This window comes from Hemiscyllium ocellatum, chromosome 48 (assembly GCF_020745735.1).
Source record: "Hemiscyllium ocellatum isolate sHemOce1 chromosome 48, sHemOce1.pat.X.cur, whole genome shotgun sequence".
Taxonomy (NCBI): domain Eukaryota; kingdom Metazoa; phylum Chordata; class Chondrichthyes; order Orectolobiformes; family Hemiscylliidae; genus Hemiscyllium; species Hemiscyllium ocellatum.
The window spans coordinates 16,772,055-16,793,331 of NC_083448.1; the positions used below are offsets into that span (position 1 = coordinate 16,772,055).

General features: G+C 47.9%; 1 protein-coding gene across 1 annotated transcript in view; it reads right to left on the reverse strand.

The window, feature by feature from the left end:
* The window catches only part of LOC132836822 (rho GTPase-activating protein 25-like), a 37,717-nt gene extending 17,469 nt beyond the window's left edge, over nucleotides 1–20,248 (reverse strand). The window contains exons 1-3 of the mRNA XM_060856292.1: nucleotides 20,076–20,248; nucleotides 10,099–10,298; nucleotides 6,982–7,069 (exon numbers count right to left, since the gene is read on the reverse strand). Of these exons, the coding sequence (XP_060712275.1) occupies nucleotides 6,982–7,069; nucleotides 10,099–10,298; nucleotides 20,076–20,139 (352 nt within the window). The 5' untranslated portion in view covers nucleotides 20,140–20,248. The remainder of the gene's footprint in view (nucleotides 1–6,981; nucleotides 7,070–10,098; nucleotides 10,299–20,075) is intronic.
* Between the last annotated feature and the right edge of the window lie 1,029 nt (nucleotides 20,249–21,277).

Sequence of the window (21,277 nt, forward strand, 5' to 3'; positions counted from 1 at the left end):
AAGGCAATCCTCAATCCCTTTGTGTTTCAGATTTACGAAGCCTTTCCCCAGTTTGAAAAGAGTCTATGCCTCTATCCTTCCAACCAAACTGAATAACCTCACACTTTCCCACATTATATTCCATCTGACACATCTCTGTGCACTCTCTGAGCCTGTTCAAATCCTTCCACAGCCTCCCTGTTTCCCTAACACTACCCTGTCCCTCTACCCGTCTTTGTGTCATCTGCAAACTCAGTATCAATGCTCTCAGCTCCTTTGTCCCGATCGTTGATGTATAACGTGAATAGCTGTGGTCCCAACACTGACCCCCTGTGGAACTCCACTAGTCACCGGCTGCCATTCCTGAGAAAGACCCCTTTCTCCCCACTCTCTGCCTTCTGCCAGTCAGCCAATCCTCTATCCACGCCAGTACCTTGTCCCTAACACCGTGGGCTCTGATCTTGTTCAGCACCTTGTCCAAGGCCTTCTGGAAATGCAAGTTGATCACACCCACTGGCTCTCCTTTGTCTAACTTGCTCCTGACCTCCTCAAAGAATTCAAATAGATCTGTGTGCCATGACCTCCCGATGATGAGGCTGTGTTGACTCAGTCCGATTATACTGTGCATTTCCAAATAATCCACAATCTCATCCTAAATAAATCTTCCCAATGACCAAGGTCAGGCTAACTGGCCTATAAATTTCCATCTTCTGCTTCCCTCCCTTCTTAAACAGGGGCCTTAAATTGGCCATTTTCCACTCTGCTGAGACCCTTCCTGACTCCATTGATTCCTGAAGCATCATCGCCAATGCCTCTGCAATCTCCTCCACTGTCTCCCTCACAACTTCGATGCAAAGGTACACATGCATGAGTACAAACTCTGAGGAGAAAAATCAGTTCGGAAAATGAAGAAATAACAAGTGCAGCACTCCAGACAATCAAAAGTACAAAATCACCCCAATCAATTAGAACATAGCAGAGAGAAGTTCTGAGGATGTGGTGGAGGCTGGTACAATTACAGCATTTAAAAGGCATGGGGATATGAATAGGAAGGGTTTGGAGGGATATGGGCCGAGTGCTGGCAGGTGGGACTAGATTGGGTTGGGATATCTGGTCGGCATGGACAGATTGGACCGAAGGGTCTGTTTCCCTGCTGTACATCTCTATGACCCTAATACCAGTCCTTGCTTGAGAAACCAATGTTTTTAAAAAAAAGACAATTTGAGACAAAGTCCTTTTTGTCCATTTGCCAGCTCTCCGCAGTGATTGTGTATGTTCAGGACAGAGATACTAACACCAGGAGATAATGGAGAATGGTTGGGTCAAGTGGAATTGATGTGGAGGAACAGCAGAGTTGGTGATGGTACTGGTAAACTGGACAGCGTGGCCTGTCCCTGTCTGTGTGCATTCAGCATGGATTGATACTGAGGGAGGTTCTCCCTGAGAGGAGCTCCCCCAACCCCCCGTACAGTGAGAGTAGGAAGGACTACCTGCAGGCAGTGAGGATGCCACAGCACATCATGTGGTCTCCCAGAGCTGTGAGTGTACTCACAGCCCCCTCACTCTATCTCTCACACACACACACACACAGCACCCATTTAAGAAGGTGGTAGTCTCCATCAGACTCCCTGGGGTTCTGAGTAAATGCCCCTGTCTCCTGCCCACCCTTGCTCTGCAGCTTGCCCACTCAGAGGGCATAGCCACCCACCTCAAGGAAAGGCCCTGAGCCTTCTCACCTTCCACTGGAGTGAAAGTGCTCCCTCTGAATTTCAGGCACACGCATAGGGATCTGCTTTAGGTTGAGGCTGTGGGTGGGGTGTTGAGGAGCTCTCCTGTTGCAAACTCTGGGACTTGGAGAAAGGAACCTTGCTGTGAGTGAGGTATACCTTTCCTGTTGGCTTATCACCGAGGGCTGGTGGTACACACCAAGCTGTTCCCCTTCTTACCCCCTCCCACAGGGCCACACTCTGTGAAGCAGGAAGCTGCCAACAATTCACACGGAGACCACATCCTGTGCAGTTTCGGAGTCTGCTTTGTGACTTGTTAGCCTGTGTCAGAGGGAGTCTCAGACAGGATGCCTGCATCTGTGTGTGCGTGTGTGTGTCCTACCTCTGCAACCAGCCTCCAAGGTTTGGAAATGAATTGACCTTCCTTTCCCCCTCGGCCCAGGGTGTGTCTCTGTGAGTCAGGCCTAACTGCCTGCCCACTAAACGACAGCAAGCCACTGAGCGACTGAAAAGGAGCACATGGAGCTAACACTGTCTCACCTTCAGGTGAGGAGAGTAAGGGAGAGCAGGAACGATTGCAGGATGCTGTGGCTAGAGTCTGAGATCTATCCAGCTCTGTCCTGCTCGAGACCATGAGTAGTAGAGTCTTTGGTGAGATTAGTCTCTCTCTGTGACTGGCTATCCCCGACAGCACTGTGTGACTCTGCCCTATCCTTTTTCAGCATGAAGCTACTGGCCTTGTTTTGATAGAGTCATGCAGCAAGGAAACAGACCCTTCGGCCCAACCAGTCCATGCTGACCATAATCCGAAAATAAACTAATCCCAACTGCCTGCTCCTGGCCCAGATCCTTCTGAAACCTTTCCTGCTCATGTCATTATCTTTTAAACACTGTAACTGGACTCACATCCACCACTTCCCCTGGAAGTTCTTTCCACACATGAGCCACCCTCAGTGTTAAAAAAAAAAGTTGCCCCTCACATCTTTCTTATGTCTGCTTGTTTTCATCAAAAACATGTCGCCTAGTCTTGAAATCCCCCACCCGAGGGAAAAGACACCCACCATGAACTTGATGTGAACTCCATTATTTTATAAAGTTGTATAAGGTGGCCACTCCAGCCTTTGTGAAACCATTGAGGCACACCCAGGACCTGGGTCTGCCGTGCTTCAGTTTCAGATTTCAGTCAGGCCTGAGAGCAGAGCGGGAGAGATGGAAGAGGGTCAGGGAAGGAACTTCAAAGCTGGGAGCCCTGGTCTCAGCATCAGACAGGGCAAGAATGGTAATCAGGAAGTGGGCCTCAATAATGATAAAGAGATGAACAAAGATAAGGATTTTGGTGAGGGGGATATAGATAAAGATATTGAAGGGATAGGAACGGGAGTAGATAAATATCAAGGAAGAGGTGAGGATATAGGGAAGGTAGAATTAAGTAATAACTCATAAATTTATTATTGGACATTATTGAGGACAAGATTAATAAGAGTAAACAGGTAACAATGAGTGGAGGTGATATTGTTATGGAAGAGATAATTAAGAAGTTAGATATTAGAAAGGAGAATAAAAAGGGAGGTAAAAAGAAATAAATGAAATGGTGGCTTGGATAGTAATAGGCAGAAAGCTAAGACAGTACCCAATAATGCCAAGAAAAGATACAGTAAGAAGAAATGGATGTTTAAACAAACTCAGATGTTATATAAAACTAAGAGGCAATATTGAGCAAGGATGCTAATGGGAGCCCCAAATAAATGTGTTTCCCCCTGAGCAAAGAACAATTGGAACAATACTTTGACGAAAGATTATCAACTCCCAATGATAAAAATAATTGAGGAGGGGTAATGGGGACGGTACCCTGGGTGATATGCTGATCGGTCCCGTCTCGGTGAAAGACATCAATCAGGTCATTAAGGCGATGGACATGAAAACTGCAGCAGGGTCAGATCAGATGTCACTCGGGGGTATTGTTGGAATATTTAATAAAGATAACAATATTATACCCAGAGTATTTTCTATTTGGCTTAAAATGGCTAAGATCCCAGAAATAATGAAAGTTAGGAGGACTATATGAATCCCTAAGGTTAATGATGAAGGAGGACTAAAGGATATTAACAATTGGTGACCTATCACAGTAGGGCCAATTTTATTCAGACTCTTCACTACAATAATGGCTCAGAGATTGAGTAAGGCAATAGAACTAAGTAAATGACAAAAGGGGTTTCTCACTGGGATATCAGGCTGCAAGGAGATTATTAAGATCCTCGAAAATATCATTCATGGGGCCAAGAGAAACAAAAATGATTTCGTGATATTTTTTGTTGATCTGGCGAAAGCTTTTGATACAGTGGGACATAAATTAATAATTAGTGCCCGAAAGAGAGTACAGCCCCCTCCCAAAGTTATTAAATTAATTATAAATTTATAATTCAACAGTGGTTGAGGGTTTTAATTGTAAAACTAATCCAATAAAAATTTTACAAGGGGTTAAACAGGGTGACTCACTATTACCATACTTTTTAATATTATAATGGACCCTCTAATTAGTATGATAGACGAGAGTAAAAAGGGATTCTTTTTCGGTCCAGATGGTTCAAGTCACCACTCTGCCTCCCTGACATTTACAGACGATATCGCATTGGTTAGTCAGTCATATGAAGGGATGGCTTATCATTTCAAACTCTTAGAAAGATTTTGTAGGAACACTGGTTTGGAGGTGAATGTCAAAAAGACAAAAGGATTTTATTTTGTCTATAAGAACAAAACGTTTATTTATAATAATAGGCCTAACTGGAAACTTAACGATGGACTAATACAGTTTATAGAGCCGGGTAAAATTGATAAATATTTGGGGGCTAAAATTGACCCATGGATTGGGATTAGCCAATCCCATTCGGAGTTGCAATTTAGGGATTGGGTAAACAATCTTAAGAAAGCCTTTTTAAAACCAGTACAGAAATTTGAAATTGTAAAGTCGTATTTTATCCCCAGCTTATATTATTACCTTATTTTATCCGAAGCATCCCAAAATTATTTCAATAAATTAGACATTTTAATTAAAAACACAGTTAAGGAAATATTACATCTGCCACAATCCATCACAGATGGATTATTATATACTAAAAACCGTGATGGTGGGTTAGGGCTAACTAAATTATCTCTCTTTATTCCAATTGCTATTTTAAGAAAATTCGAGATGTTGTACAATTCCTCGGATGAAATTTTACATGCCTCATTTTCTTTCGAGGGAACTAGTATCATATCTAAAATGCAAAAATTAAGGAAACTAAATAATTGAAGAGAAATCTGGAATCCACAAATTAATGAGCAAATTGGATGAAATAGAGAATAATGAAAGTATGAACAATGGGCTTGAGGAATACATCAGCTGAAAATGTGTTGCTGGAAAAGAGCAGCAGGTCAGGCAGCGTCCAAGGAACAGGAGAATCGACGTTTCAGGCATAAGCCCTTCTTCAGGAATGAGGAGGGTGTGCCAAGCAGGCTAAGATAAAAGGTAGGGAGGAGGGACTTGGGGGAGGGGCGTTGGGAATGTGATAGGTGGAAGGAGGTCAAGGTGAGGGTGATAAGGTGAGGGCCTGAAGAAGGGCTCATGCCCGAAACGTCGACTCTCCTGTTCTTTGGATGCTGCCTGACCTGCTTCTCTTTTCCAGCAACACCTTTTCAGTTCTGATCTCCAGCATCTGCAGACCTCACCTTCTCCTTGAGGAATACAACAGTAAGCATTCTAACAACTGAAGAGATATTGAAATGCAAAAATGGATGGCATTACTTTAAAAACGACTGGATTTCCAATAATTGGTTACAAGAAGTCCAATATATGAAGACATCAAAAGTAATCAACTCAATTTTATTCCCAACCAGAGCGTCATTGAACTACGGAAGGCCCTTTAATATTAAAAATGGCAGGAGATGTAACGAATCAACAGAAACTATGGCACATATTTCAGGCTGGTGGCTTTTTGTTAAAAATATGAGGATTAAAAGACATTACAGGATGGCAGAGGAAATAACGAAATATGTCAAAGCGAAGGGATGGACAACATATATACAGCCGCAGATAAAAGACAAAGAAGGAAAACTATGGATTCTGGATTTGATTTTTGAAAAGGTACAGCAAGTAATTGTGGTAGATGTGACAATTAAATTGGATACCGAAATAAACTCACTCAAACAGGCATGGGAAGAGAAGATTACTAAATATAAACATCTGGAGGAAGAAATCGTAACTTTTACCAAGGGATCGATAGTATCCTTTTATGGTTTTGTGATGGGAGCCTGGGGGAAATGGTATGAGAAAAACAATGAATTAATGAAAGCACTCGGGGCTGAGAAGTGTAAAACATTTGCACAGACCATTGCAAACCTAGAGTTGTCTTTGACCCTTGAACTGTTGAGAATTTTTATGATTTGGAGATGCTGGTGTTGGACTGGGGTGTACAAAGTTTAAAAAATCACACAACACCAGGTTATAGTCCAACAGGTTTAATTGGAAGCACATTAGCTTTCGGAGCGACGCTCCTTCATCAGGTGATAGTGGAGGGCTCAATAACTTTTATGGACTCTTAGGACTTTTATAGATCCTCTGTTGGACATAAATAAAAATCATTTCAAATGTAATTAAATTTTTATTTAATTTTTAAGTTTAGAATTTTAAATAGGTTTTAGAAATAATTTAGTTTAATCTTAAGTGTTTATTATTTTAGTAATAAAGTTATTGTATTTTAGTCATTGAGTAAGGGTGGAGGGTAAACTGGGTGTTAATAAAATAAATTTTCACTCGGCACAACAAATGATGAGCGGGTAATTAAATGAACCAAACGGTTGATTTAGCCATGCTCAATCCTCACCTTACCCGCATACTGCTTCACAATATCTTATCCCGTTCCCTGTAAGATCATGTGGCTGTGGCTAGCTAGGTCAGGGTGTCATTACATGATGAAGAGGCAGTGACAATGAGGGCTACCAGATAGCACTGAGAGGGGCAAGGCCTCCTTGGGACTGATGCTGAACCCATCTATCACTGACCAGGATTGGGTGGGGGCTGATAGCTTGTGAAGAGACCCCCTTGCGGATCTGCTCCATGTCCAAACAATGGGCCACAATGGGGGAATGCTCAGACCTGCCTGCCTCCCCCCTCATCTCACCTTCCTGTCCCTGCCCAGGGATGTTCCTCCAAGATGGCCATAGCTCCCAGCTGGGAGAGTGAATTGGCAGGGTGGGGGGAAATACGTACACAGGGGTTTCTGACAGAGAGAGACAATACCTGGAGTGATTTCGAAGAGGAATTTTCCTGGATCATCAGGGTTAGCTGGGAGTTCATTCACCTTGCAGTCCTGGAGCACAATGTAGCCCTGGAAAAGACACCGATTTAGTGACTGCATCACCCAATCCCTGGGTATAAATAACAAGAGCCTGCAGTCACAATATCCCTCTGATTGATTAACAAAAGACCAAAGCAGTGCCAAGGCGATAGACAGATGTACAACACTTCCCCACCCACTCAATGACACTGACCCTGGGGAAAGCTTACAGATCACCCAGATCCCACTGGGTCTGCAGCCTGACATGACCTTGGTGAACAGCAAGGGATCATTTTTCCAATTCTACTCTGGGGAGATGTGACCAGGGAAATTGCTGAGTAGTCTGACCCTTACCCTTAGCTTCCACCTGCAGCCCTTCTCCTCTGTCACATTGAGAATGGAGAGCTGGGAGGATTATATTCAGTCTCCTTACCTGAGGAAGGCTATTCCAGTCATGATGGGAATGCAGTGATGGTCTCCCCCACATTGATCCCTCAGACAATCTGCACTGGGGTTTGGAAGAATCAGGTAGCCTTTGGCAGAAACCTATAAATTTGACGATGAGTCACCAGCATAAACTCGGAGTTATGTTGCTGATTAACCTGGAGGTCCAGACCCAGGGCTCACAGTCTCAGGGTACAGGGTGGGACTGAGCTGAGGGGAAATGGCGTCACCCAGAGGGTGGGGAGCCTGTGGGATTCTCTGGTACAGAGAGTGGTTGATGCCAGAGTACTTCCAGAAAGGGTCCAATGTAATTCCTCGGAAGAAAAGGGCTGAAACGGGATGGGGAGTCGGGAGCAGGAGCCTGTGTGGATGATCAGCCATGATCACAGTGAATGACAGGACAGACTCTGAGGGCTGAATGGCCTGCTCCTGTTGTGTGCATCACTTTGACTGTGGCTGAGGTGACCTCCCAAGAGGAACTGAGCTGTGCCTTGCCCCAGAGCTGTGAGAGTTCATGATGATATTTAATTTGCCTCCATTCCCCTTCCCTTGAAAAGTGTGGACTGTGTCTCGTTCTCCCCTCTCTCTCTCTCTCTCGGCTGGGGACAGACAGTGCAGTTCAGCTAAATAACACAACCATGTTCCAAATTCAGCCTCTTACACAATCTGTCAGACTCTGCCCATCTGCCCATGGACCTCCTGTTCCAAAGGCACCAGGCAGTGACTGCTATTTGATGCTGATTCTCATAGTATGGACTCCGTTCAGCTGTGGTGCAGTCACGCACAGACTGGAAATGAACTGAGTGAAGGCCCTTGGTCAGGCCAGCACTGTCAGTAACCCTGCCAGTACATCCACCACGGCTGTGACCCTCTCCCTCCTCCTGATCCAAGGCAGCAGAATTACCTCCTGTACTCGCTGCTCACAATGTGGTCTCCTCTCCACACAGGGAAGACAAAATCCCCACTGAGCAACCATTCCACAGAGCAGTTCCATTCTGTCCACACAGCACCCATGATGCCTGACCAACATCTCTGTCTCAGGCTTGCTACAGTGCTCCAGTGATGTAGGACAGCATCTCCTTTTCCACGTGGGGTCCCTGCAGCCTTCTATCGAATTTAAGACATTGAGTTCAGTAACTGGAGAACTTGATTGAATCTTTCTATACTGATCTTACACATCCCCAAACCCAGTCTTGTTATGATATGCGTTGCATTGCGTTCAGCTAACCCATTGGCACCTTCTCTCAGGACCAAGGAGAACATGTAATGGGTTCCTTTCAGAACAGAGTACCCATTCTCTGTAATTCTGAGCTCCCATCATCACTTAGTCAGCCTCTCTTCTGTCCTGAGTTACCGTCAATAATTCCCTCATTTCCCTCCCCTTTTCACATCTCTCATTCTGAGCTCCACCTCCACGTATCCACGCAACACTCCCTTCTCCCCCAACCTCACCTTTTGCTCAAGTACCAACGTTTTCCTCACCGCTATCATATCTGATGGAGAATCTACTGACTGAAAGCGTTAACTCGCACATGCTGAGTGAGAATATTATGGCTTTAAAAGGTGTAATTTTTCCTGTTTGTTTTAAAAGAGAGGTTTTTTTTAGATTAGATTACTTACAGTGTGGAAACAGGCCCTTCGGCCCAACAAGTCCACACCGACTCGCCGAAGCGCAACCCACCCATACCCCTACATTTACCCCTTACCTAACACGGGCAATTTAGCATGGCCAATTCACCTGACCCGCACATCTTTGGACTGTGGGAGGAAACCGGAGCACCCGGAGGAAACCCACGCAGACACGGGGAGAACGTGCAAACTCCACACAGTCAGTCGCCTGAGGTGGGAATTGAACCCGGGTCTCAGGCGCTGTGAGGCAGCAGTGCTAACCACTGTGCCACCGTGCCGCCCACTGTCTTAAGACCTAGCTGTCCATTTGATTCCAATAACAGAAGCAACTTGTGAGGCCTTGGGTAATTTTTTTTAAAAGTTGGAACAATAGAAGCAGCCTGACAGGGTGGAGTCAAGCTCCCTCAGAACAAAGGTTTTAGTTTCAGTTTTGCAGTTGCAGGTGCCTGTGGGGTCCTGAAGCTGAGGTTTGGAAACTTTAGAACATCTCGCTCTTGCTCTCTCTCTCTCCTCTCAGTTTTCTCTTGATGTTCTTTCCTCATGGACTGGAAAATCACACGTGAGACAATCTATTTTACTGAATTTGCCCTTGCCAAGGGTGTGTTTATAGGATGGGACTATATTGGAACAGTTACTGTTACGTTTCCCAGCAGAGGTAATTGATTCTAAGGTTTTTTTTTCTCTTTGGTATATATTTGATGGGGTACAAATGAAGTACATTGAAGCAATGTACTTTGCTTCAAACCTGGTAGTTTGACCAATCAAATTGCATCTGGGATGCACTGCCTTAAAGGCACTGTCCTTTAAAATAAGGACAGGTTTGGGTCAAGGCTATCCCCTGAATGTATTTGGAGGGGGGGTTTGGTCTGGTCGATAACAGTTGCCTGACCTCCTGAGTATTTCCAACTATTCCTGTTTCAGTTTCTTGTGATGATACTGCTGCCAAAAAGCGGACAGTTCTCTGGTGAGGAGCAGCACAGTGACTAACTGCTCCCGGTTAGATGTACCTGTGGTTTTCCGTCTTCCTCCTCTTTGTGGTAACACAGATAGACACCCCGAAGGACAAACCAGCGTTGGTGCCATTGTTTCACAAGTGACCTCCGTTTCTTCAACCAGCCTGACTTGACGGGACGCTCCAATGTGTTGGGTGATGATGATCTGTGTGACACAGCACAGTGTTCACCTGGCATCACACTCTTTGATCGACCTAGTAACAGTTCGCAAACAAACACAGATCACAAAACATAACTTTCAATGACTCATCCCCAGCTTCCAGGAGGGGGGTTCTACAATCTCTCACCTACTCAAGTACAGGAGTACAGTGAAAACTCGACAATGTCCCCATTCCTAGCACCACCCCAGCTACACAACCTTTCTTACAAAGTCGAAAAAGAAGATCATAAAGCTGAGAAGTTTGACATGACTATCCTTAAGTGCTCAGACATACTGGGATCACATTTCCGACATCTGCTCCACACTGGGATTGATTTTCCTCTGTCAAGGGATAGATCCCCACCATACAGGGAATGATCCCCACCGTACAGGGATAGATCCCCTCTGTACTGGGTTCCATCCCCTCCGTACTGGGTTTGATCCCTTCTGTACTGGGAATGATCCCCTCTGTACTGGGTTCCATCCCCTCCGTACTGGGAATGATCCCCTCCCGACTGGGTTCCATCCCCTCTGTACTGGGAATGATTCCCCTCCGTACTGAGAGCACAGTCATCTCCATGAACAGCTGCTTGCTTTCTATTCTCTTGAGCTGACAGAGCTGTCAAGTGTGCCTTCCAAACAGCAGCACTCTCTCTTGACCCCCTTGTCCTGTTTTCGATTGGAGTTGGGTCTATTCAGTAGTAACACCCAGCAAAGTTATTCTGCAATCTCTGAGTTCCCTTCAGAGTCAGGAACACCCTGCTCTCCCACCCACACAGCCCTGTCGAAACTGACCATCGGTTGAAGATTTCCCCTTGAGGATGAATTGCGTCCTTTGTTTTCTCAGTCACCACCGAGACAGGGAAAGGGACTGATAAGATCAACTGAGGGGATAGGCCAAGGCAGGTTTAGAGCGAGGAGTGAACTCCATCTGCTCTTTTTGTCCATAAGACATGAGAACAGCAGGAAGCCATTCAGCCCATCGAGTCCACTCCGCCATTCACTGAGATTGGGGCTAATCTGATCTTCCGGAACTCCCCTTTCCTGCCTGTTCCTCACAGCCCTTCCTTCCCCCTCACTGTCATGGCCTTGAATAGACCCCTCCCAGCCTCGCCATCCCTCTGCGGGAAAGAATCCCACAGCCTCACTCCCCTCAGACAGAAGAAACTCCTCCTCATCTCTCCCTTTCTCTGAGATGACACCCTCTGGTCCCAGGCTCTCCCTCAAGGGGAAACAGCCTCCCCACCAAGATCTGGCCTGAACCTCTCATGAAGCAGAGTTGTGTGTTTGGAAGTGAAGGAGACATTGGGAGCTCTCACTCTGACTGACTGACACACACACACACACACACACACACACACACACACTCATGTCTCCCCACCACCCCCCCCTTCCTTGAGGGTTGCAGGGTTTGACCTTGCCTGACATCCCCAGGGCCACACCGTGGGAGTGCAGCACTGTCATTGAAGGGCAGTGTTGGCTCAGAGGATGAGGTCAGCCCTCCACTCCCCGCCCCACAGCAGCCTGAATATGACCCGAGGTGACATGAGTACATCAATGCAAGGGCAGGAGAGCTGTGAGGAAAACAGGAAGTAATGCAGGAAGCTCTCAGCAGATTCAGGCAGCAGAATGCACTGACTGAGAGGCTGAGAAACCCAGTTCCCCTTCCCCACAGCCTGTACTCCCCAGCATATACCTCAGGGCTGCCCCAGTGTGGAAGCAGGCCACACTGATCCTCCAGACAGCATCCCACCCTATCCCCGTAACCCTGTATTTCCCATGGCTAATCCACTAAAACCTGCACACCTTTGCACTGTGGGAGGAAACCAGAGCACCCAGAAGAAACCCACACGAACACAGGGAGGATGTGCAACCTCCCACACAGACAGTTGCCTCAGGGTGGAATTGAACCTAGGTCCCTGGCGCTGTGAGGCAGCAATACTAACTACTGAGCAACCGTGCTGCCCTAAAGACTGGGCCTGTTTTACTCTCGAAGAGTGGGATGTCTGTCTGAGGGAGATGGGAACACAGAATACGCACATGATGGAGATGGATGACATGCTGAGGGCGATAGATAGTAGAGAGAGGAAGGAATAATTCCCTCTTGATGAACAACCAGGGGCCAGAGACTGAAGCTAAGGGGCAGGAGGTTTCGAGCGGATGTGAGAGAGACATATCTCACCCAGAGAGTGGTGGAACTCACTGCCTGTGAGAGAGGGAGAGGCAGAAACCTCCAGCACATCGAGAAAGTTGAGGTGTACACTTGTTATGGGCCAAGTGCTGGGAAATGGGGTTAGAGCAGCAAGATGCTTGTTTCTGGACCAGGACAAACTCAATGGGCTGAAGGGCCTGATGTTGTGCTGTAGGCCTCTCTGACTCGAAATGCTTTGGGACTTTTTGCTGTCTGTGCAAAGGCCTTTGAGAACACAAGTCAATTTTTTTCAAAGCATGATGTGACCTGAGTTTTATCTCCTCAGCTCCCCAGCCTGCCGACACCCCCCCACATCTGTTCGTCTGATTTCCTGTGATATATCTCGACCCAGCGGGGGGAAGGGGAAGGAGTTATTTCTGGCAGTGCACGTTGTATGTGACAGTATCACCAATATGTGTGTGTGTGTGACTCAGCTGGGAGTGCACACAGTGCTCTGTGTGTTTGTCTCTCTCTGTAGGCCCTGGGCACTGTCTCCCAGGTCCTTATCCCAAACCACTATCCCACCCCACTGCTCCCCACCACCCTCTACACAGACACACACACTCTCGCTCTCTCCCTCCCTCTCTCTCTTGCACACGCACGTGTGCACACACACACACAGCCTTGTTTTTGTTCTCAAACAGGCTGCCATTGTTGGTCACTATGGCCCCCGTTGGTAGCTACTGATTCCCCCCTGGCTGACCTTTACCCTTTCTTTATCCACACGCAGTTTGTGTGTGTGTGTGTCTCTCTCTCTCTCTCTCTCTTTTTCACACAGTCTCTGTCTCTCTTGCTCTCCACAGTTGCTGCCAAGACCTGCTGAGTTTCTCCAGCAATTTCTCTTGATGTTTTTGGATTCTGACCAGCAAGAGATGGTCAACACAGGAGCAGAGTCGAAGAGTGTGCCGCTGAAAAAGCACAGCAGGTCAGGCAGCATCTGAGGAGCAGGAGAATTGACGTTTCAGGCCAGAGCCCTTCATCAGGAATGAGGCTTGTGGCCTGGGGGGGGGGGCTGAGAGATAAAAATGGGAGCCGGGCACTACTCCCCCACCCCTCCCCAAAATCTGCATTGGCCAAAATGCAAGCTCTATGTTTCACAGCCAAAGGCCAATTGGATGGCTTTGCGTCAAGTGACCCTGATTTCACCAAGACCCTGAACAGCAGAACCTGACCCCACAGTCCACGCACTCCTAGCTCAGTCGCTAGCTGATACTGACTCATCGTTCTGAGCAGAAACACAGCCCTCTTCCACCTTCCAGGTCTCTCAGAGTCCCCAAACCTCCCTCTATCACTCCCCCCCTCCAACTCTCCCAGAGCCCCCATACCTCCACAGAGGGCGTTCCGAGGTGTCATGACAATGCTCACCTTCAGATGGGGAAGACGGTGAGCAATCATTGGAGACTCACTTTGCTGCAGTCAGCAGGACGATCACATGGGGGCAGGAAAACATGATTTAGACCTGAGTGGGGCAGGGATGAACATGGAGACATCATCCAGATAACCAGGCCCAATGCCCTGGAGCTGTGGATTTCAATTCCAGCCCACCATGCACCACAACTGGTGCAATTCCTAATCCGGTTCCTAGCCACCTGGGAGATGAAAGACATCTCCATCATAGTGACTCCAAACCTACTGCCCAGTCCACCCTCTATTCTCCCATGTCCTGTCTGCAAGGAAAGACATCTGCTCCCTCTACCCTACACGTGACTCCAGGCCCACACCAATGTGGTTGACCCTTCCCTGCCCTCTGTTCTAGGGCAATTAGGGACGGGCACCAAACAGCGGTCTTATTAATGAACCCACATTCCACCAAAGTATGTGTTTTGTTAATAAAGTCCAGAGGAAGGAAGCCGTGGGAATCTAAAGGATTCAGCAGAGGATGTTGGTTTTTTACAGTCATTGGTCGTGGGTTTTGAGTGAAACAGGGAGAATCACCGACCGAAAGCCAGGACTAAATCTGGAGTGGGTTCTGTAATCCTGTGGAGAGGACAGTGATCATGAGGATATCTGTCTAATTGGTAACTAATGAGGGATATCTTCACTCTTGCTTTGAATCTCAGTTGCCTGCTGTGAATTGTTTTGACAATGTTGCTTTTAATTTGTTTGTTACAGTAAAAGTCTTCCGACTTGTAACCTCGTTGAGCAATTCCTTTAACTTGGTCAGCGAGGAGTCCAATGTTTCTTTTTGTTTTCGAAGTTCTGGGTGGATTTGGAGGTTGTAACAGGGTCCTGATCCTATGCTTTAGGACATCAGGCTGCTGGATCTCAGACACACAAAGAGCAAGCACTTGGAGTAGATACCAGTGGGTTAGCACTACCCAGGGAATGGAAAATTAGATACCCCAAGGAGGGTCCACTTGCACAGCAAAACTCAGCGAAACCCGTGTCAAGACCTTGTTCAGATTCCATTCTGAGTGGGCCATTTCCTGTCACTGCCTGTGCCTGCACATGTATCTGAGAAACGGCAGGATTTGATAATAAAGATCTGTGGGTCAAGAAGACAGGAGGCTCTTCCCAAAGCTCGCTTCTCCCTGTGTCTGCCCACCCCAGTGTTAGAATGGCCTGGGCTCTGAAGAAGACTGACTGGACACATTCACTCTCTATCTCTCCACACATGTTGCCAGACTGACGAGGTTTCCCCAGCACTAGGGGTTTTGGTTTGAGATTGCTGAGTTTGATGATGGGTCAGTGTGCGCTCTGCCTGAGGGAGAGGACAGGCTCTCTCGCCTGAGCTGAGTAAGTTGAGCTAGTTTCCCCATTGAAGAGGTACAGTCTCTCCAGCACTGCAGTGTTATCAGCAAAGCCACATCCTGTAACAGAACTCAGCTAAACAACGGGTGCAATCTTCTTGCTGAACTTTCAGACACTGAAAACAAGCTTTGACATGCACAGTCCACCCCCATGCCTCCCTTTCTGATGCCTCTGTGTGAGTGCACAATCACTTTCAGGAACACATCTGATTTTTCTCATGACCACTTTCTCCTCTCTTTCTGTGTCTCACATTCAAGCTCACAATATACCTTCACTCACTCACTCACTCACTCACACTCTCGCTCTCTCTCTCTCTCTCTCTCCCTCTCTCTCACACGTGCACACACACTTACTCAGACACACATTCACACACACTCACTTATTCTCACACAGATGCACACACTCACTCACACAGAGTCTTGAGGAGTTCAGGTCTGAGGAGACAGCAATGGGAATGGGAAAATAACAATCCCACTTCCCCAGCAGCTATCCTCTGCATGATCACATTGGTGACTGGCTCTCTAGTTTCTAACTGTGAATTCCTCTGCTTTGCAGCCAGCGTGTTAGTTATACTGTAGACTAGACAGTACGATATTGTGTACCACATCCCTCCCCTCACTCCTACATACATCAAACATCAACACCCTGCCCATGATTCCAACACTGCTGTCCTTTCCAATGTTGTTCAACATTGATATCGTCCATTGGCAGGGCAGGTATCACTATTGTCAGCCTCAGTCTAGAACAGCACAGTGGCTAGCACTGCTGCCTCACAGCACCAGGGACCTGGGTTCAAGTCCAGCCCCAGGTGACTCTGTGTGGAGTTTGCACATTCTCCCCGTGTCTGCGTGGGTTTGCTCTGGTTTCCTCCCATTGGCCAGCCTACATTGCCTGATAGTGTTCAGGGATATGTAGACGAGGTGCATTAATCAGGGGAATAAAGAGGTTGGGGGTGGGTTCCTCTTTGAGCAACTATTTCCACAGGAGAGGGATTCTAATTCAATGAAGTCCTCCTTTTGCAAACTCTGTCATTGTCAGGAAGTGATAATGTCCCGAGAATCTGTCTGAGCGTTATGAGCTGAGTAATAAACGTGCACCAGGATACCAGGGACAGCTCCCTCCTCTGACAGTGGAGGTGTCTGAGAGGGTGAATCTTTCAGAGGATTGAACGCTGGAAGTTTGCTGACACTGCCTGTCAGGGTTTCACATGTTCAGGCCCATCATCAGTCATCCTTCAGGGTCACAGGTCAGATTTGGAATTGAGAGAGGTTGGCTGATTTTCCCCCTTTTGTGGTTCAGTGAGGGAACTCGGGAGATAATGGATCCTGTTCTGGCTACTTGGTGGGAACACGCTCGGGGGGGGCTGCATGTTCCCATCTGGTCCCTTCAGCCTCCTGCAGACACAGGGCTTGATATTATCAGAAGGATGAGGAACTGTCAGTCCTCACAGTCTGGGGAGAGAGAAGATGTAATCTCTCACACCCTCGTGTGTCCTAAATTCCAGACTGGGAGTCACCCTGGGACACACACACACACACACACACACACACACACACACACACACACACACACACACACACACACACACACACACACACACACTGTATGACCCATCATGCCTGCAGTAGCTGTTCACCCAAAAGAGTCATCGAGGTATACAGCATAAAAACAGACTCCTCCATGCTGACCAGGTTTCTGCAATGGAACTGGTCACATGCGCCCATATCCCTCTGAGCTACCTCCATGTTCAAATGGCTTTCGAATGTTGTTATTGTTCTCTTCAGTCCAGCTAATCCCATGCTGTTTGCTTGCAGCTCTGTAAAACACGTTATTGCTGGACATTATCCTCCTCCAGCTCAGCTGTGAGCATTGAGACAGAATTGAATCCTGCTCTGTCCTTTCCCAGCAGGTCACCGAGCAGGTGAGGACATGACAGGTGGGGTTGGTCCTGGTTATTGTAACACTAAGCTTCTGACTCCCTCTGCTGTTGTAGGAAACCTCTAGCTCCCAGGCTGGCTGTGTCCTCTTGGATTTGGCCACGGGTTCTCAGTTCCTTCAATCCCTCTTGTGAACTTAACTCTACAAACATCGAGAACTGGAAGAGGGGGGATCATGAGATTCCAAACGTTCTCTCTTCTGGAATCCCCAGTCTGCCCACCAACAGGCATGGAATGTTGTCTTCCTCCAACCCGCTCCCCTTTCTCTGATTGAAGTGATTGATATGATTCCTTATCTTGCAGTCATATGTCCCAAAGCACCTCCCAGGATCCAGAATCCAATCTAACGTGACCCAGACGGAATGCGGGTCTTTTGAGGGCAGGTAGTGATTGCCTTGGTTAAGGAGAGGTGTGGAGGGGGATATGAACAAGGACTAGCTGAGCTCTGGATCCCAGCACCTGCCTGTCCATCAGGTCTATCCGTTAGCCTGGCGCAGTAACTCAAGCTAGCTCAGCACTTGGAGAGTTATTGGGGCAGAGGGGGGTGCTGTGAGATGTTCTCGAGACAGAGACACAGAGGTAGGGGTAGGTGAAAGCATACAGGCACTTGAACATGACGGGGAGACTGAGCCAGGATCAGCATAGTCATCAAGATGGGTGGGTGCACTCAGGACTGAAGCACGGATCAAGCCAGGATCCAGGAACAGCTACGTGTGGTCAAGGTGGGCAGTGAGATTGGGACAGGATGCTGGGCGGGAGACCCTGTCAGTGCTGGCTCACTGTCTCACAAATCACAGGGATTCAGCTTTCTCTGTGTGCTGGGAGAAATGAGGTCCCACTGTCAGGAATCATGGACTGGGATCCAAGATAGGATCAGGGATCACAGACTGGGCTCCAATGTGGGATCAGAGATCACGGACTGGGATCCAAGATGGAAATCACAGCTCAGGCTCTGAGATGGGATCAGGGAACAGGCTCCGAGATGGGATCAGGGATCACTGACTGGGCCCATTCCAAGCTTTGTGTTGTGACCAGTTCCTCTGTCCGGCAGTGATTGTATTCCTGCCAATCTGGTGTCTCACCGAAATCCCCAACACCAGAAACAACGGAGAGACATGAAGCTTCCATGGTAGGAGAGCAGTGTCTACCTGAAGTGTAGGTTAGTCCCCATGAGAATGTCCCCCAGACACTGGTGAGGCTCTGAACTTTCACATCCCAGGGAGTGGGCTGCTTTCATATCAAGTTAGATAACCAGAGAGTGGATGGGAGTGAGGAAGGGATGGGATATGTTGATAGGGTGAGACAATTATGGGGCTAGGGGCAGGCTCACGTGGAACACCCACACAAGCCCCAGCAGATGGGCCGAATGGTCTGTCAGTGCACTCTCTGGCAACAACAGAGGGCATTCAGATTATCCCTGTCCACTGAGAAGCAACATCAAGGCAGGGCTGGGTTTGTCAGTCATTGTCACGAGGTCATCTCCAATCCTCCTGCACAGTGAAAGATTGAGGAGAACAGGGATAGAGGAGAGTCCAGTGTGAGCAAACAGCTTGGCTTTGGCTTGGGTCTGACAGTGTTTTACACTGGGAAACTGGAGACTGGGCTAGCAATGGCACCAAGGGGAGAAGGGAAGGGAAGGGTGAGGGTTCGACACCAGGATATTGGGAGAATGGGATGTCTACACTGTCCAATCTACTCAGCCAGAGGTATTTAAGGTCATGTCACTGGTCTGGCCATTTTACAGGCCCTAGATTAACGCACTCAGGAAAGCGAGTTCAAATCCCACTCTGAAAGCTGGTGGAATTCCATAAGACATAGGAGTAGATAGGCTATTCAGCCCCTCGGGTTTCCCAGCCATTCAATCATGGTTAATAAGTTTCTCAAATCCCATTTTCCTGCTTTCTCCCTGTAACCCTTGATCCCCTTGACAACCAAGAACCTATCCATCTCTGTCTTAAATATACTCAATGAGCACAGCCTTCTGTGGCAATGAATTAAGTGAACTTTCCTGTACACCGTGCAGGAATGATGGCCACCATCATTGATGGTAGAAATCTGTGTCACTCTCATCTCCTCCTTGTTTTTTTGACAGAAAGAGGAAGTGCCTTTCTAATCCCAGCCTGACTCCACACACAGAGAATCCTCTCACTGTCTTGGAGTAATGGCCCAGTGAGCCAGGACTTGCCAAATCCCCCTGAGAGAATAAAGGCAAGGTGAACATCAGTGTAACACCAGCCAATAGAACCCTACCAGGCAAACACCAGCACCTGGATCTGGAGGCTGGAGAGACATGGTCACATCTGACCACATCAAATGTTGAAGCAACCAATGTTGTTCAAGTAACGATGCATCTTTCAATCTGGATCATTAGTTATTGTCTCCATGCCCACGCCTGCAACCTCTCTCTATCTCTCTCTCTCTCTCTCTCTATCTCTCTCTCTCTCTCTCTCTCTCTTTCCGGTTCACTTTATAGCCTTACATAGACTGGAACTTGCTCACTCTCTGAGGTATTGTCATCCACCTCTCAGGGCGTCAGCCCAATGGAGAATCCTGTTCATTCACCCTAACAGACAGACAGCAAGGTTCCTCCAGCCCTCTCCAACCCAGTTCCCCCAAGGCTGTCCTGTGGGCGGGGGACTGGCCTGGGAATACCAGCACTATCAGTCCCACCGTCACAGGCACCCTTTCTCCCTGTTCACCTCCCCTGAATGACCAGTTCAGAGCTCTCGGTAGCCCCTCACTTTCCACAGTAACTGGTTATAGATGCAGAGGGGGAGCCCCCCACACACATACACACACACACAGACTGCAAAACGTCATGCGTTTCCTTCTCCAGCAGCCGTGATTCTGAGACCCCTCCCCACACACGCTCACACTCATGCAGACAGTAAAGCACGTTAAAGGTTGGAAATTAACAGGCTGAAGGTGGGGGGAAGGGGCGATCACTCATTACCTATTCGATTGCCATCTCCTTTCAGGTTGAAGTCCCAAACGTTGCGTGGTAGTTTCAGCGACATGATTTTCCTTTTCTGAAAGGATGGCACTGTGTTCTGTTCACTGTGTTGCAGGCGGCTGTCTTCGAAGAAGGTTGGTCCCCGACTCAGCCTGTACAGATGCCTACCAGCCCACATCCTTGTTCCTGCGTCAGCCGACTGTGACGAGTATAGAAAGCCAGCCACACACAAAGGCAAGGCGCCCAGCCTGCTCTCTCTGTTTCACAACAACCCTGCGACTGCTGCAGTCCAACTCCGGACTCATGTTCCTGCCCTCCTCCTGTCCCCAAGCCTCTGGTGGTCTTTGCAAAGAGTCTCCAAGTTGGGTATTGCTGCAGAGTGAGTAGATGGTCATCTCATCTGCTGTGTGTTTGATCAACACATTCAGATCCTGAATCCATGTGGACAGAAGTCTCCATCTCTCTCTCTCTGTCCTCAGCTGACATTTTCAACATTGTGATTGATGTTGGCTAGATCCTGGAGGAAATGAGACTCGAGAGGGAGCAGAGAGAGAAACGTTCAGGGCTGCAAATCCTCCTTAAGGATCATGGAATACCTACAGTGTGGAAGCAGGCCATTTGGCCCATCGAATCTGCACCAATCCTCTGAAGAGTATTCCATCCAGATCCATCTATATCCGCTCCCCGCCCCCCCCCCCCACAACCGTATCCCTGAGACCCTACATTTCTCATGGCTAACCAACCTCGCCTACACATCGCTCAACAGTATGGATAGTTTAGCATGGTCAATCCACCCTAACCTGCACATCTTTGGACTGTGGGAGGAAACCCATGCAGACACGGGGAGAATGTGCAAACTCCACACAGTCACCCGAGACTGGAATCGAACCCGGGTCCCCAGTGACAGTGCTAACCACTGAGTCACCGTAGAGTTAGGTCAACTCTGCCACCAAAGCTGAGAGGGTCAGAAGACATTGATGGGGAGGGTTTTTGGAATGATGGATTCCAGGAACAGGGATAGGCCGGAGTTCTCCTTGGAGCACAAGGGTGACATTAGCATGAAGGTGAGGATTTGACACAAGACATTGTGTTTTGGATTGTGAGCTGGGTGAACAGGAAGCAGCTGCTCCCCTTACTTGATGGCTCAGGAATAAGGGAAAAGTGAAAGACAGGAGGTTTCCAGGGGATATTTCTCCCAGAGG